The 17,368-nt window shown below is 38.7% G+C and overlaps 1 protein-coding gene across 7 annotated transcripts in view; it reads left to right on the top strand.

Annotated features, from left to right (window-relative positions):
- The window catches only part of LOC122815712 (troponin T, slow skeletal muscle-like), a 361,457-nt gene that overhangs the window by 288,970 nt on the left and 55,119 nt on the right, over nt 1–17,368 (top strand). For all 7 annotated transcript variants that reach the window (XM_044088451.1, XM_044088450.1, XM_044088449.1 and 4 more), the window contains one exon: nt 11,386–11,426. In XM_044088451.1, the coding sequence (XP_043944386.1) occupies nt 11,386–11,426 (41 nt within the window). The remainder of the gene's footprint in view (nt 1–11,385; nt 11,427–17,368) is intronic.

Raw genomic sequence — 17,368 nt, 5'->3', positions numbered from 1 at the left:
GTTCCACATGTGACAGCTTGGCCCAAACTATTACAGGCTTCAGGATTATACTGAGGCCGTTCATTGCTCCTCTGCAGAAGCTTCTGCTTGTAATCCTGCTGGATGAGATGGATGTTTTTGTCTCCTGTACACTCCACCTCTGTGTACTAAAAGCAGCACTACCCTCTCCTTCTCCAGCTATGATATCTCACCTTAAAAATCTGATGGTAAAAATGGCTGAGAATTGGCACCCAGCACAATTTTCTTCTGTCCCATCTGCCAGGCAATGCTAGGCATTGACAGGTACTATATTTGTGTGATAAATGGCAAATTCAGAAAACATATAATCCACTGACACTTAAGATGTTAAACATGGCAGCCCTCCAGCCCTCTGTATGCTGTTGAGGAGAAATGCTCTACAATGACTCCATGTGCAGATGGTTAAATATGCCACGACAATTTGTTCACCCATAAAAGCATAGGCTGACAATGTATGCAGAATGCTGCCCTTATGGACATATGCTTTTGCACTGCATTGAGTAGAAATCCACACAATGTTCACCAAGTGAGTTTGTCATGCAAATTGAATGATTCTGAAACAATATTGGAGATGAGTGCTAGTTAGTATAATCATCACACCTGGAAGGGTGAATGTACATGATATAAGCAGGAAGAGAAGCAGAGAATTCATCCCGCTACAGAAGAAAACTCTGCTACAAGCATTTAATTGCTGCTAAGGGCGAGTTTGTTAAACTTTCTTCTGGCTGACATATCTGCTTGTATAATGTAAGTGTTTCTTTTTACAAATCCATTTCTTCTACAATGGTTGCCTTTGACTGCTCTTTATCCTGCTGCCTATAAAGGATGTCACTTTTACACATTATGGTCATAGTGTTTTGAGGGGTAGATTGCAAGGGTACTGAGTTTAGTAGCCTGCAGGATTGTTAAGCTGGATGGAAGACACACCCCTGAGCTCATATTCTGAGTTTCGTTCAATACTATTTTAATGTTGTATGCCTTGCAATGTGTCATTAACAACAATTTTTCAAATAGCACTATTGTGAAGGCCATGTTTTCTTGGACAATTGCACTTCTGTGATTGTTTTGTGTGAAATATGTGCTGAGTGCACTAACATGCGTGACATGCCTGACATGTACTTAATGATTGCGGATATGGATATTTAACTGTCAGGCACAACTGCAGCATGTTATATGGCCTATGAGGATAGTAGTTGTATAAGGATTTGTAAAGACCATGGAGGAACAAGGTTGTTGATTCCAGTGTTTTTGATACCAACAGAGAAATGGCCTAAAATACAGAATACACAGAACAAAAATGCTTCATCTGCTATATAGTTGGCACCTTAACTGTAAGTCTAGATTCTAAACTACTGTGAATGAGGTGGTACTGCAGGACTTCCATCTCCATGGCCGATGGTTGCTTAGTGTCCATACAGCTGACTAGCCCTGCCATGACTGTGCCTGGGCTGATATTGTTAGCAGTTTGAATGAAGTTGGTGGTCAGAGCTGTGGTTATCTACTGTCTGCCACAGTGTCACAGGTATGAGCTATGGTAGCAGAAGCTGTAGTATGGGAATGTAGTGCAGCAGGTGGTAGGCCATTTCCTGAACGCCACAGTGTCACAGGTATGATCTATGGTAGCAGAAGCTGTAGTATGGGAATGTAGTGCAGCAGGTGGTAGGCCATTTCCTGAACGCCACAGTGTCACAGGTATGATCTATGGTAGCAGAAGCTGTAGTATGGGAATGTAGTGCAGCAGGTGGTAGGCCATTTTCTGAAAGCCACAGTGTCACAGGTATGATCTATGGTAGCAGAAGCTGTAGTATGGGAATGTAGTGCAGCAGGTGGTAGGCCATTACCTGAACGCCACAGTGTCACAGGTATGATCTATGGTAGCAGAAGCTGTAGTATGGGAATGTAGTGCAGCAGGTGGTAGGCCATTTCCTGAACGCCACAGTGTCACAGGTATGATCTATGATAGCAGAAGCTGTAGTATGGGAATGTAGTGCAGCAGGTGGTAGGCCATTTCCTGAACGCCACAGTGTCACAGGTATGATCTATGGTAGCAGAAGCTGTAGTATGGGAATGTAGTGCAGCAGGTGGTAGGCCATTTCCTGAACCAGGTGCACAGAGTCCTCTCTAGGCACAAAACTGTCAGTGGAACATAAGGAACTACAAATGTAAAGAAGCACTGACAGTGCCACAGCTAGGAGATTTATTTAAGTTAAACAGTACAAACAGTACACAGGTTAGCATTTTCAGGGATCTACCCCTTCATCAGACCGTCTGATGAAATAAATCTCCTAGCTGTGGTACTGTTGGTGCTTCTTTATGTTTGCATTTCCTGAACCACCTCTTATAAAGACAAGGAAGTTCCTGGCATCTCCTAAGGTCAATGCCACTTCCAAAGATTGCAAAAGTCTGGTGCTGGATTTTGGGACAGAGCTGGACATTCCCCAAAGAATTTCCACTGTGGATGCCCCATGTATGTAGTCCTATTTACCTCTCAGTCACTCTAAACTTCACTAGATCTGTCTGACCTATGGTATGCAGCTACATCAAGGATGAAACAGGCAGAACCATCTACACAAGGCATGGCTAGGTGGTATTAGCTTTTTTCATGATTATAGTGTAAACATGTCTGTTTCATGTGGAGTTGTGGTGCTGGCTCATACTTACATGGGATACTTTCATTTTTACTGTGGTGTATTCACAAGTGATTATTTATCCAGCACCAGCACTGTGGAACTAACACCATGTGATGTGGGATGATCTGTAGCCACTGATAACAGTGGTGTGCATAAGCTGCCACAGTCAGGGGGGGCAGAGTGTTTGTTTGGCACAAGGAGTGTGACCACTGCACTCCCAACACAGATTATGGGCACAGTCTTTATTGTAGATGATACCCTGTGCATTACAGACCACCTGGCATTTGATGGAGTTATATCCTTTGCCATTCGCATACTTCTTCCCCTGTTCACCAAGTTTGGTCTTTAGTTGAACATGGGTAAAGTATGCTTCCCAGTATCCCAGGGAAATGGGCAGTATAATAGAAATCCCACACGGTGTTGGCTGTCACCTCTGGAGAATATAAGAACTATATATGGTCCCCCATATGCTAAAGCATGGCATTGAGAAACTTTGGAATAATCTCAAGTCAGAGGCCTGATATGCTTCCACTGTTTCCCCAGTAGGTGGCTGAAAGGACCGTATAGCCAATATCCATAAAGTTATACATTCCTTGGTATCCACTGAGATGATAGGTACACCACAACTCCTGTGTGGCCACAGATGAGGCCTGCATATTTCCATGATTTGCTGGATGGTGTCTCTGTCAACAACTGGTCCATAATGTCTGTGTTGTGGAGGCCATTAAATGTTTTTTTTCCCTTAAACATTGATTTGTCACTTGTGACACAGGCAAACTTTTATATAAAAGTAATCAAAGCATGTTAATAAGTTCATATTTACAAACATTATACATCACATATATTGTTATGCACCATATAATCTAAGCAATATTACATAAATTATTCAATTCCTGCCTTCTCTTAAACATCATTCCTTCTCCAAAACATTTTTGTACATTTATTTTTCCCACACTTTTGATGTAATTTACTCCTAACCATTTTCTAAAGATCCTACTTCCTGTTCCTTTTATTTACTGCTTCTCAAATAGTTGGTTTGATTTTGATTTCCATTTTGTAGTAATTGCTTTTTTTTTTTTGTAGCAGTCACCAGAATTAAATGTAACAAGGCCTTACTATGTCTGGGCAATTCAGATCCTGTATTTCATCTCAAAAAAATAATTTCCTTAGTTACACTCATCTGCTCACCCAGTATTCCTGACAGAGTAGTCTGTGGGGAATTTTTAAAGTTGTGTATTTGGGAGCCATATATATGTCCTTGTTTCTTTGTGAATTGTGTAGCCTATTTCTCTTCCAAAACTTTACTGACCTCTTCTGATTGATTCCTCTAGTTATTGTGCAATACTTTCTATGCCCTTCTGTTCTAGATTCAATTAAAAAATTCAGCTAGTGCAGTTCTTTCATTCAGGATTCCCTTATCCCTTTTTCTTTGTCTGTACTCTGATACTGTACTCAGATATCAATCCCTGATAGAGAAAGTAATGACTAGCCTGCAATCCAAATGTCTTCTTGGCCTCTTCCCATTCTGTTACCTTTCCTTCTCTCATTGTTTGTTCCCAGTATCTTGTTTCTTTACCATCTTGCCACAGTAAATTTCAGCCCCTCTTGTCTATTCTGTGTAGCCTTATTGTAGTTATCCCTATTGGCAGTTCCTTTCTCTGTTCTCGTGATGGCTTAGATCTTAGTATACTTTCTGCTACTTCATTTGGATGACACATTGCCTTAAGGGGTGACATCTTGCACTGCTGTGCAATGACAGCCTCCTACATATGCACATTTACTATCATTATGGCAACCCCTGACATAATTCTGTGATTTACTCTATTTGAACCTGGGCATATGGCAGAATTTAAATATTTCTGTGGGCAGAGCTCCATTGCAGGGCAGTTAAATGTTTCTGACTTATTAACTCATAGCATGCTAACTACATTATTTGGGCCACATCATATAGCTGTGTTTTCCGAATCATACGCAGCCTGCCCATAACTACTAGTTGCACAAATTCAATTAGCACTATGCTGTAAAGTTTTCTGAATCTGGTGATATCTGGGAAAATCTTTTTATTGCCATTTTTCTAATTGTGTATTTGATATGATGTTATTTTTATATGGATCAGATGAACACACAAATCTGACAATCATGTTTGTTATGAGTGATTTGGCCTATCTGGAGTGAGGTTGCCAGGGTAAGGGAATAGAGACTTGCTAGCTTGAGCTTATACTTGCAGCTTGCCTGTTTCATGTGAGGCAGTCCCACAATGAAACACCCTGCCTCTCTTCCTACTGCCTTTTTACTGAGGAATTTAGAGTGGTCCAGTTTTTGAGATCACATAAAAAGTAATAGTATCCACTGAGCTGTCTGCTGAGTCCATCAGAGAATAAAAGCAATTCATATTAGTGCTATATTTATAATAAGATTCTACTGCAGAACAATTCCTTGTCTTGTAGGAATGCAACTCAATTTCCTATGTAAAATCTCGCTCAAAGTAAAGGTACCTCAAACTTAATTTTCATATTTTTAGGGTACAGTTTTTCTACCCATGTCTGCTAACCATCTAGACCCTGCTACAGCCTTGGCATTTTATTTCCCATCACCATGGCGATAACCAGTCCTTTTAGGGCTTCATGCAGGCAGGCATGAGGGGTTTGCTCCTGCACACTGTTCATGAAGGTACTGAACAGAGGTGACTTGGCAGAATTAAGCAGACGTCCTCACCTCACTGGCTGCATGCTATGCATGTCCGTATCTAATAGGTGCTGGCTGAGTGAGCTTATACTGTCCAGTCTATTATACACTCTGTTGTTGGCTCCTGCATACCTAGGTTTCCAGTAAATCCAGGTCGTCTGCGCTGCAATTAGGGTTTTCTCCCTCTGTGTCACACAAAGGTTTAATTTCCATATTTTTTGAAAGTGATGTTCCTGTTACAGTGAGACAGCCTTAATAAAAGAGGAAACAGAACATTGAGTGCAGCAAATTCAGCTTATTACTGTATGCAGCAGTATATATTTGGTGTAAAATGAGGCTTTCTGTAGGAATACTTGTTTTTACAGGTGATAAGCAGTCCAGAGAACTTTAAAAATATAGCTGACAGAGAGAGGGAGAGAGAGTGAGTGGACTTATATTTGAAGAAAAAATATACAAAGGGAAATGTGACGTTTTGTTAGAAAGTGTTGATCCTGGCAAATCAGTAAAAAATAACAGTAAGGCAATTAAAAGCACAGCTGATATAACCACCCCATGTCTGCCATAAGTCATCAACCAGTGTTCCCAAGAGAAAGCTGTTGCATGATATCTCAAACTAGAAAGTAGAAGACACAGTGTATTTATTGTTTTACTTTACAAAAAGTATTGGCTCATGATATTTTCACTTAATATGAATTTACTTCTGTGTACTGTATTTGGCATAACTTTGATTAGAAGATTTATTCTTGCTGGGTGTAAAATTAGTTAAACCAAAGGCAACAAATTATTTTCACATCAAAGCTGTTTTTCTTGCCACTTTGTTTTACTTTAACCTTAATTTAAAGCTTTTTTACTGCAGATGTTTAATAATGTGTGACAGAAGTTACAATGCCGATATTATGCTTTATACAGTTATCTTGCATAACAAGAAGAAATGGTTCTGGTGGAGTAAACTGCTTTCTACATTATCAGTCATTTATGAAATTCCCGATATAATAGTTTCTTGCCTGATCAAAACTTAGAGGAAGAATATCTAAATTTCTATTAAGCTCAGCTTTTCTTGCTGAAATTATTTTGTATTTTTCTACAAGGTTTATGAAAGGATGAGATATGTTTGTGTGTCTGTGTGTGTGTGAGAGAGTATGCTTGCTTGAATGCATGCATGTGAGTGTGTGCATGTGCACGCATGTGTTTGCGTGTGTCATGTGGGTCAAGCTTGCTTCTGTTGCCCCTTACACTGCTGTTGCACAATGTTCAGCTTTATAGTATTGCCTACTGGGCATCAGTCTCAAAACTACTTCCAAAATACCGAGTTTATTATTACTTTGCATCTGTAGTCAGCTGAAATTAATTGTTACTCGGCATCTAATTTTTATGTAGTCCTTTGCCTTTCTCTGTGTACCTTACTGCAATTCATATATAGAATTTAATAATGATTTATGGAAGGGGCTGTTCTGTACTCCTGTTTTGATTATTCTTATAGATAATGACTATTTAGTGTAGATTTAAATATAGATATTCTGCACTTCCTTTTTGCATTTGTATTCATTATGAACTCCTCCTTTTCACATTTTTTGCAAGAGCTCAGGGTGTCCCATTAACTGTCACCACGTTTCTCTCTGTCTCTGTTCAGTGCTATTGTCCTACTTTCTGTCACAGTTATGTCTAACTGTTGTAGATCTTCCCATATGCAGTCCATCCAATTCCTATGGCACAGGGCTTGATACTTTCTGGTTCCATTTGCCTACTGTGTGACTCTTATGTGACTAAATCACAGTGATGAAACTGAGGATTTTGTAACTTGCACCAGTGGTAAGATTATATATTGCATTAAACTGAAACATGTCTGAATTGTTTTGTGACTCTGACTTGCTTTTAGATGTGTACAGAAGTTCAGACAGTGTTTAGCTTGGCATCACAATCAGAGTATTGGTTTGCCTCTAGATCTGAGTATGGTCAGCACTGTGTACAAAGTAGCACATTAGTGGATGGTAGTTTTATATGTATGGACGATATGTTTTAAACTTGACTTTTTGTTCTATGTACTTTTGTTGATGATTTATTTTATACAAAGGGATAATATGCAGTTTTACCAAAATATGTTGAATTTTGGAGTGATAGTGGGATTTGAAACATAAAGCTGAGTATTCTTATCATTAGATTAATCTTCTTGATGTTAACTCATCAATCAGTGGGGAAACTTCAGACTTGTGAATACAGAAAACAAATAAAATGCAATATATGTTTACTGTGCGGTGTTATACATTCATGACATTTATGGGAATGTTGTTAGAGGCAAAATATGCAGAGCCTTTCACTTAAGAACTAATGATTAACAGCTTGGTAAAGAGGTGGGTCTTCTGTCTAATGAATTTATGTATCATGGAGGCACAAAGTCTGAGGCAGCATCATTTATGGACTCTGCTCGAACAAAGGGAAGATGTTATGAAGGAAACCCTATTTCCACAGAGAGGCGTTGGCGAGTAATATGATTCCTGATTTGTCTTTGCATTTCCTTTTACACGTGCAAGGACCCTTAGTGCCATTTTAATATTATTAAGAGCACTTGGGGCATCCTCACTGCTTCACCTGATTTGATGAGAATAGGTGATATGATGAATTTTTCTTTTAAGAATAAGAATAGCTTGAAACAGCAGTTTTGCTACCCTCCCCTCCACACTGTCTGCATAAGGAATCCTGACTAATCAAAGAGTGGGCATCATCCCTTGTGTTAAATTCTTAGTTTGTAAGTATGTTTGTGTGACAGACTTTTTGGGGTGTATAGTGACAGGAAGGTGCTGTAGATTACAATTATATGCCTATTGTCACAGTACTTATGTATGTTTCTAAGTGTAATTTCAGCTCATCATTTTATGTTCACAAAACTAATAGGAAATTGAAAGACTGAGTGACAGAACAGACTGAGCAGCAGAACTTCTGATTTATATTAGGAGCACTGGTGCAGATAATGGACGTGCTAAGTGTTGCTCCAGCACTGATTCAAGTTTTTCTTTTATGTTTGTGCTACAGTTGCTGCATTTGGATCTGGGGTAATGATTTTGTGAATAAAACTGAATATGGTGTGAATTCTATGTCTGCATGTATTGCTGCTGCTGTGTGTGTGTGTGTGTGTGTGTGTGTGTGTGTGTGTGTGTGTGTGTGTGTGTGTGTGTGTGTGTGTGTGTGTGTGTGTGTGTGTATATGTGTATGTGTGTGTGTGTGTGTGTGTGTGTGTGTGTGTGTGTGTGTGTATGTGTGTGTATGTGCTATGTATGTGTGTGTGTGTGTGTGTGTGTGTGTGTGTGTGTGTGTGTGTGTGTGTGTGTGTGTATATGTGTGTATATATGTGTGTGTGTGTGTGTGTGTGTGTGTGTGTGTGTGTGTGTGTGTGTGTGTGTGTGTGTGTGTATGTGTGTATGTGTATGTGTGTGTGTGTGTGTGTGTGTGTGTGTGTGTGTGTGTGTGTGTGTGTGTGTGTGTGTGTGTGTGTGTGTGTGTGTGTGTGTGTGTATGTGTGTGTGTGTGTGTGTGTGTGTGTGTGTGTGTGTGTGTGTGTGTTTGGTGACTTGAGAAACTATGGTGGGCATGCAAAAGCTTGTTTTTATTGTACATGTTTTCTACTTTATTTATTTATATTTGTTTGCCTAGGTAGTGCACCAGTTTCAGGTTCAGATTAAAGTTCAGAATCTAGAGTTTAGTAAACCTAGGTTAAGCTATAACCTGATTTTTCTTGCTTTTTCGTAGAGTATTTTTAATTTTTCTGCACATTAATGGATAATTTTTTGTTTCTATCGTCTCCATTCTTCGAACTTGCCACATTCATCATTGGGTTTTAGCTGAGACAGTATTTTAATAAATTTTGCAATTCTAATACACAGCTCATTTTTATATTTATGCCTGTTTTAATTTATGTTTATTAGAGTGTATTAATGTTTGAAAATGTGTGGTTCCTTGAGTACTGCCTGACAGGTACGATATATGCAGTTCCTCTTAGATGTCATCAGTTTGTCTTTAATTGTGTTTGCTATACTTTAGTTTTTAAAATTAATTTGCAATTATAAAAATATAAAGAGACAGACATGAAAATACATTGTTTTCTTACTGTACTATTTTGAAAATGAAGTAAAATAAGTGTTTCTTCTGGCTTTCTGCAGAAGAACTGCATGACAAAAGCCAGACTTCTTCTTCTTCTTTCGGCTGCTCCCGTCAGGGGTCGCCACAGGAGATCAGCTGCTTCCATTTCTTCCTGTCCTCTGCATCTTGCTCTGTCACACCAACCACCTGCATGTCCTCTCTCACCACATCAATAAACCTTAACTTAGGCCTTCCTCTTTTCCTGTTACCTGGCAGCTTCATCCTTAGCATCTTTTTCCCAATATACTCTGCATCCCTCCTCAGCACATGTCCAAACCAACGTAATCTTGCCTCTCTGGCTTTGTCTCCAAAGCTTCCAACCTGGGCTGACCCTCTAATATACTTATTCCTAATCCTGTCCATCCTCGTCACACCCAGTGCAAATCTTAACATCTTCAACTCTTCCACATCAAGCTCTGACTCCTGCCTTTTTGTCAATGCCACTGTCTCCAACCCGTATAACATAGCTGGTCTCACTACCCTCTTGTAGACCTTCCCTTTCACTCTTACTGGTACTCATCTGTCACAAATCACTCCTGACACTCTTCTCCACACACTCCATCCTGCCTGTACTCTCTTCTTCACCTCTCTTCCACACTCACCATTACTCTGAACTGTTGATCCCAAGTATTTAAACTCATCCACCTTCGCTACCTCTACTCCTTGCATCCTCACCATTCCTCTATCCTCCCTCTCATTCACACACATATATTCTGTCTTAGTCCTGCTGACCTTCATTCTTCTTCTCTCTAGAGCATATCTCCACCTCTCCAGGGTCTCCCCCACCTGTTTCCTTCTCTCACTACAGATCACGATGTCATCTGCAAACATCATTGTCCACAGGGACTCCTGTCTGCTCTCGTCTGTCAACCTGTCCATCACCATTGCAAATAAGAAAGGGCTCAGAGCTGATCCTTGATGTAATCCCACCTCCACCTTAAACACATCCATCACTCCCACCGCAGACCTCACTGCTGTCACACTACCCTCGTACATATCCTGTACCACTCTTACATACTTCTCTGACACTCCCAACTTCCTCATACAATACCACAACTCCTCTCTAGGCACCCTGTCATATGCTTTCTCTAAATCCACAAAGACACAATGCAACTCCTTCTGACCTTCTCTGTACTTCTCCATCAACACTCTCAGAGCAAACATTGCATCTGTAGTGCTCTTTCCTGACATGAAACCATACTGCTGATCACTAACCATCACCTCCCTTCTTAACCTAGCTTCCACTACTCTTTCCCATAACTTCATGCTGTGACTGATCAGTTTAATCCCTCTGTAGTTACTACAGCTCTGCACATCACCCTTATTCTTAAAAATTGGTACCAAAACACTTTTTCTCCATTCCTCAGGCATCTTCTCACTTTCCAAGATTTCATTAAACAATCTAGTTAAAAACTCCACTGCCATTTCACCTAAACACCTCCATGCTTCCACAGGTATGTCATCTGGACCAACAGCCTTTCCGTTCTTCATTCTCTTCATAGCTGTCCTTACTTCATCCTTGCTAATCCACTGCACTTCATGATTCATTATCCGCACATCATCCAACCTTCTCTCCCTCTCATTCTCTTCATTCATCAACCCCTCAAAGTACTCTTTCCATCTGCTCAACACACTCCCCTCACTTGTGAGTATGTTTCCCTCATTATCCTTTATCAACCTTAACTGCTGCACATCTTTCCTAGCTTGGACAAAAGCCAGACTTTATAGCTAATTTGTACTCTGATTCTTGAGCTAGCTATATATCTGTCACTACCCAGTAGGATCTGGTAATAATTTATATATGGTTTGTATTTGCACTTTATCCATATAACAGCTATCATGGACCAGTGTCTCTTTTATAAAGAAATGCATTTACTTCTGACAGTGTTTCCTAAATAATGTTTTTTATTTTTGTTTACAGATAAACTTGCTGTATTCCCGAGTCTGTGATCACCAGAAACAGTAAGTATAAGACCTGCTACTTTTGAAAGAAATATAGAATTTGAAATCAAAATATCATTTCTACTCAACAGTGCTTTTCTATTCATTTTTTTAGCCTTGTTATTATTTTTTTACTGTTCGAGAAAATGTCTAAGGTACAAAATATCAACAGCAAAGTATACAAGTTTTAAATTTATGAACATGACATCAGCAGAAAGCTATTTCAGCAAAATATACTTTTATGTATCATCAGGCAGATATGTTAGATAATTTTGTCACAGCAAATGAACATAGCTTGAGTGGGTAGATGTAGTTTTGGTGCTTATTCAAATGGAAATTAATAGTTACGGCAGCAAGGCTGTTTCCGATTTCTATACAACTCATCACAAGTGGAACAAAAAAAATGCATACCAGTCATAATGCAAGATACAGCTTGGAAAGTTATGTAGAAATGATGGTAGCCTATGTGGGGGAGAGATATATTTCATTTGAAGCACATTTTTTACTCAAACAATGAAGTAAGTTATTCTAAACTTGAAATACATCAAGAACAGTGTGAGACATCAGAAAAATCAAATTGTTTTGAAAGTTGTATATAAGCCTTCCAACACTTTCATGCTGCGATTCTCAGCATCATATAATGCAGTTGAAGAATGATACTATAAAGCTCTGCCATTAAGGATGACGGAGGCTACTGATAACTTGCATGAAACATTCTGCTTTAACCTTTTTTTGATCCAAAGTTTTTATTATTTTTCAATATTCAAAACAGCACAAAAAGATAACAGCCATATGCACTTTGTTTTGTTAATCATTAGAGTGGTCTGGTGTAAGGACTATTTCCGTGTATGACTTGAGCCAAATGGCTTTATAGCAAGAAGTACAAAAAGCGTGAAAGACCAGATGCATAGCTGGCCTAATCAGCACCCTGTGCCAATAACACAAGCCAGTGCCCCACCTCAGGTAACTCTTCAACTGAAAAACAAAACAAAAAAAGCATTTCTCTGTAATAATCAGATTGCTGCATTCCAGCGAGCATATCATTACAGTTACATCCATACCCCCTAGGGGATGATGGATGGCCGATCGTGCCCTTGCAACACCTTGCGCTTCAGGCAATTGTAACAGAAATATATACAATACAGTGACATACACTGTAAATAATCATATTGTTTAGTGTAACCATGATATTTAACTCAGATACATCAAACATTGGGACAGTCAGAGGGAGAGAGTGCTGTACAGTATAGACAGATTTTTAGCAACATATAGGCCTGCATGCCATTCATTCTTGTGTGACTCTAATCAGGCCCCTAGGTGAAGGCCATTCAGATTTTCTTCTACACTTCCTTGTGCTACAGGAATGGTTTCCTGAACTGCATGGTGATATTAACTGCTTTTAGACAATGGCTTACTGTACATCAGTACCCTGATTGGAGAACGAGCATTCTCCAGCAGGGTATTAATGTGCAAGTAATGCCCGCCAAGAAAAATGAGTCCGCCACTTCATGGCAGCATATCAAGCTGCCATGGAGCTCGGACTGAAAGAACGGAATGACCACCAATATTTTACCCTCGCTGAACAGTGCTTTTGCTGTTTAGCAATTATAAAATATTAAAAAAAAAAGAAGACAACTAAAAAAAAAAGGTAGTTGTGTGTGTGTGTGTGTTTATGTCTGTGTTTGAGTGTATGTGTGCATGTCAGTGAAACTGAGAGGAAGCTGTTATTTTACACTTGCTATGCAGCACTTTTGCTGTTTAGCGAGTGTAAAATAAAAAAAAAAATAATGTATTTGTGCGTTAGAGTGTATGCGTGTATGAGAGAGAGAGAGAGAGAGATATCGATCTAGCAAAACAGAAAAGTGTGTTTATGTTTATCTGCATGTATGCGTGGATGCGTGCATGAAAGCTGAAAGACTGTGATGTGTGTGTGAGTGTGTGTGTGTATGTGTGTGTGTGTGTGTGTGTGTGTGTGTGTGTGTGTGTGTGTTTGTGTGTGTCACAGAGAGAGAGTAAGAGAGAAAGCGAGAGTGATGTGACTGAATGTATGTATGTAAGCAAAGGTGACTGTGTGTGAGAGAGATAGAGAGAGAGTGAGACTGATCTTGTGTGAGTGAATATGTGTATGTAAAAAGAGGAGACTGTGTGTGTATATATATGTGTGTGAAAGCAGAAGAGACTGTGTATGTAGTTATGGGAGAGAGAGAATGGGCCGTATGTAAAATTGTTGTGTTTCACTTGCTTATTATTTTTTAAATATTATTATTTTATATATGTTTGATGTAAAAATGCTTCCTCCAGCGCTATTAACATATACTACAACAGCTATGAAACATTAGGTGGAGGAACTATTTTACAACAAACATGTATTAAAAAAAATAAAATAATACTTAAAAAATGCATAAGTAAGTAAAACAAAACAATTTTACAAAGAGACCATTGTCTAAATGCAATAATGCCCACCAGGGTATGTGTTAATATATAGTTAAACTTCCAGGGGTGTAGAGGCCCTCTGCCTGCGGCATCGGGCCTCACAACACTTCTGGGCAGGCATTAATTATACATTAACATACACCCTGTCGGGCATTATTGCTTGCTCAATAAATTAAGAGTGCAGGTGGCCAATTTTTTGTAATTTAGATTGTTCTATAGGTGGTGTACATTTATTTAACTAGAAAGATAAGTAAGAAAGCTGTTATATTGCTTTTACTCAGACATATACAGTAGAAAACATGACCAGTGCTGCATGTGTGATTATGTTTTAATCATTTTCTCTGTCGTTACTCTAAACTGTAACTCCTGTCTGGCAAACTGAGAGTACATGTTTCAGATTTGTTGATCCTTTTGATAGCACTGGCAGGTAGAGAGTTCTCTGAAGTGGACCATTTTGCTTGGCATCAAGTAGGCACTGTAACGTATTGTATGTTCTTTGTGGATAAATTTCCCAAAAATAATTAAATAGTTTGCATATTTCCTTAATTGCAGTCAACCATCTGTATTGTTATCTTTGTATATTATACAATTTCAGCATCTGGAAAATGTGACTTTTATGTGTGGTTACTTATTCAAGTAATTTTGTAGAGTCTAGATATAGGTTGTAGTTTAGAATTATTCTTGACAGCATTCCTAACTGTATTCATAGGTTCATAGATTCATAGATTAGTACTAGGCTAATGGCTGTTGTGGGCCATTTTAAGCCTAGCCAGTTACCCTATGTGAGAGTCAAACTCTACATCTTGTATCAGTAAGGTAAACACCTTAACTAATATTATGCCAGCTTCATACCCTTTGTTTTTATTCTAAAGTACTTCTGATAACACTCCAACCTCTGCTCTTCTCATTAAGTTTACCTGAAAGGCAGCATTTGGAATGAATTTGAGTTTTTGTATAATATACATGGTGATACTGAGTGAAGAATTCTTTTTACACACCTTTACTGAATTATCACATAAGACATAGGCAAATATATAAAAGAAAACAAGCCATGTTAACATGTTCACAGTTACAAACGTTGTACATCACATACATGCTTTTATACAATTATTGTAAATCCAACATTACGTAAATTTCAGAATTCCTGCCTTCCCTTAATTCTCACTCCTCCTCCAAAACATTATCTCCATGTACTGTTCCAACAATTTTTCTGTTTTTTCGATGTAGTTACCTTTACCCTTTTCTACAGATCCCACTTCCAGCTCTTTTATCTCTGTTTACAATATTCACTACTTCAAATACAGCTGGTTAAGACTCTTTTCCATTTTCTAATAATTGCTTTTTTTGCAGCTACAAAAAACTTGACAAGGCCGTGCTTATATTTAATTCAGATCCTGTATCCCTGCTCAAAAAAAAAAAATTCTTAGTTGCATGCATTTACACATCCAATATTTCTGACAGAGTACTCTGTAGGGAAATTTGAACATCTGCCAACTCATTACACTCCTAAAACATATGTTCCCGGTTACCTTTTTCTACCTCATAATACCTTCAACATTTTTTGCAGTCTGCCAAAGGAAGAATTCTTTGGAGTCTGCTTGCTCTTTAAAAATACCAATGCAAACACTTCAAAGCAAAAATCCTACATTTTCTAGACTTTGTTGCATATTTGGGAGCCTTGCATATGTCCTCCCATTGTTTCCTTGTGAATTTGTTATGCAGTCTCTCTTCTCAATCTTTTTTAACACCCTCTGATTACTATAGTTGCTATACAGTATTTGATATGCCCTATTAATTATCTGTTTTTAAACAACAGCTTCTGCTCTAGATTCAGCTGAAAACTCTAATAGAGCAGCTGTTTCACTTAGGATTCCCTTATCCTTCCTCCTTGTCTATATACTGATATCAATCCCTGATAGGGAAGACAGTCCCTAGCCTGCAGTCCAAATGTCTTCTTGGCCTTTTCCCATTTTCTTGCCTTTCCTTCTCTAGTTATTTGCTCCCCAATAGCTTGGATCCTTTACCACTTTCTCCAGTAAATTACAGCCTCCTCTTGCCTATTCTCCATACCACTAATTGCATTCAGCCCTATCGACAAACTCTCCTTTCACCATTCTCACATTGGCTTAGTTCTTAGAATACTTTCTGCTACTTTATGAATATAACATTCTGTATGACTGTTGTTACTCTTCTTAAGGATCTGCATCCAAAATCCCACTCGCTCCTTAATTCATTAATGTTCACCCTGCTTCATCACCATCAGCCCTTTCCACTTTGAATTATAGTTTTCTGCTTGTGTTATGCATATGAGCAATAACTGTGTAGCTCTAAAAGATCCCTTAAAATCAGATAATCCTAAGTCATCGTGTTCTATTCGAAGGATCAGCTTAGCCCAATTGATTCTTGCCCTTTTCCCCTCCCAGATAAAACCTTTCAATTCTTTTTTAATTACTATCCAAATTAATTTTTAATTACTGTCCACAACTTCTCCTCTGACTGATAAAATATACTTGACCTGTATATAAAACTAAAGGGGCTAAAAACATTTTCACTGCCTGTATCTTGCAATCTATATCCATAAGCAAGAGCTTCCAGTTTCACAGTTTTTGAATTATCTTTTGTTTGTTGTCTTCTCACATATCCTTAGCTGCCATAATAGAATATTTTTTAATCCATACTCCTTAATACTTCATTTTATTGTGTCCCCATAAATATGGGTATTCCTGAACCAATTCATGTTTATTTATTTTTATTTATTTAACATTTGTTTGCCAGGAAAGTCCAACTTGGAACAAAGCCAATTTTCAGAGGAGGCCCAGGGAGAAATGCTCCAGATGCATATCTTTCCAATGTGGGAGGAAACCGGAGCACCCGGAGAACACCCTCACAAATGCAGAGAGGACATACAGACTCCACACAGAATGCACTCCAGCCAAAAATTGAACTGGAGAACCTCTTGCTGTGAGGCGGCAATGCTACCACTGCACGACTGCTCTGTCCCCAGATATGATGTGTGGGTACTTGGTTTACAGCTATTGCCTTTGTTTTTTTTTCATTAATTTTATATCCCAAAAAAAGTGAAACTGTCTCAGAATGATCCACAACCCTGAAATGTCCTTTTCTGGTTTTATCAGGTAAGAAATAACATCATCTGCAAATAAAGCCAACTTTTATTGATTACCGTAGCAATTATATCCTAGAGTATGTGAGTCCTTTTTTTCTTTGGCAGTGGCTCCAAATACAATGCAAAGAACAGAGGGGTAAGATCCCTGTCTGTTTCAATTGTTTAGATACAACTTAGTAGAGAGGAACCCTCCCACTTTTGCCTCCGATCTCTCGTATACCTTCCTAATCAACCTTATTATTGTATCAGGAAATGCAAATGCTTCCATTACCCTATTCATAAAATCCCAGCTTACTCTGTCAAATGCTTTCTTTGCATCTAGATCCAGCAACAGCAGCAGCATTGTCTTAAATTCTGCTTCCCTTTGGATTATCATTACTTTATTTTTATTGCCAAATGTTTGACT

This window comes from Protopterus annectens, chromosome 11.part0, assembly GCF_019279795.1.
Source record: "Protopterus annectens isolate FY-2018-M chromosome 11.part0, PAN1.0, whole genome shotgun sequence".
Lineage (NCBI taxonomy): Eukaryota > Metazoa > Chordata > Ceratodontiformes > Protopteridae > Protopterus > Protopterus annectens.
Note: the sequence above shows the minus strand (reverse complement) of the source record. Positions and strands in the feature narration are given on the sequence as shown.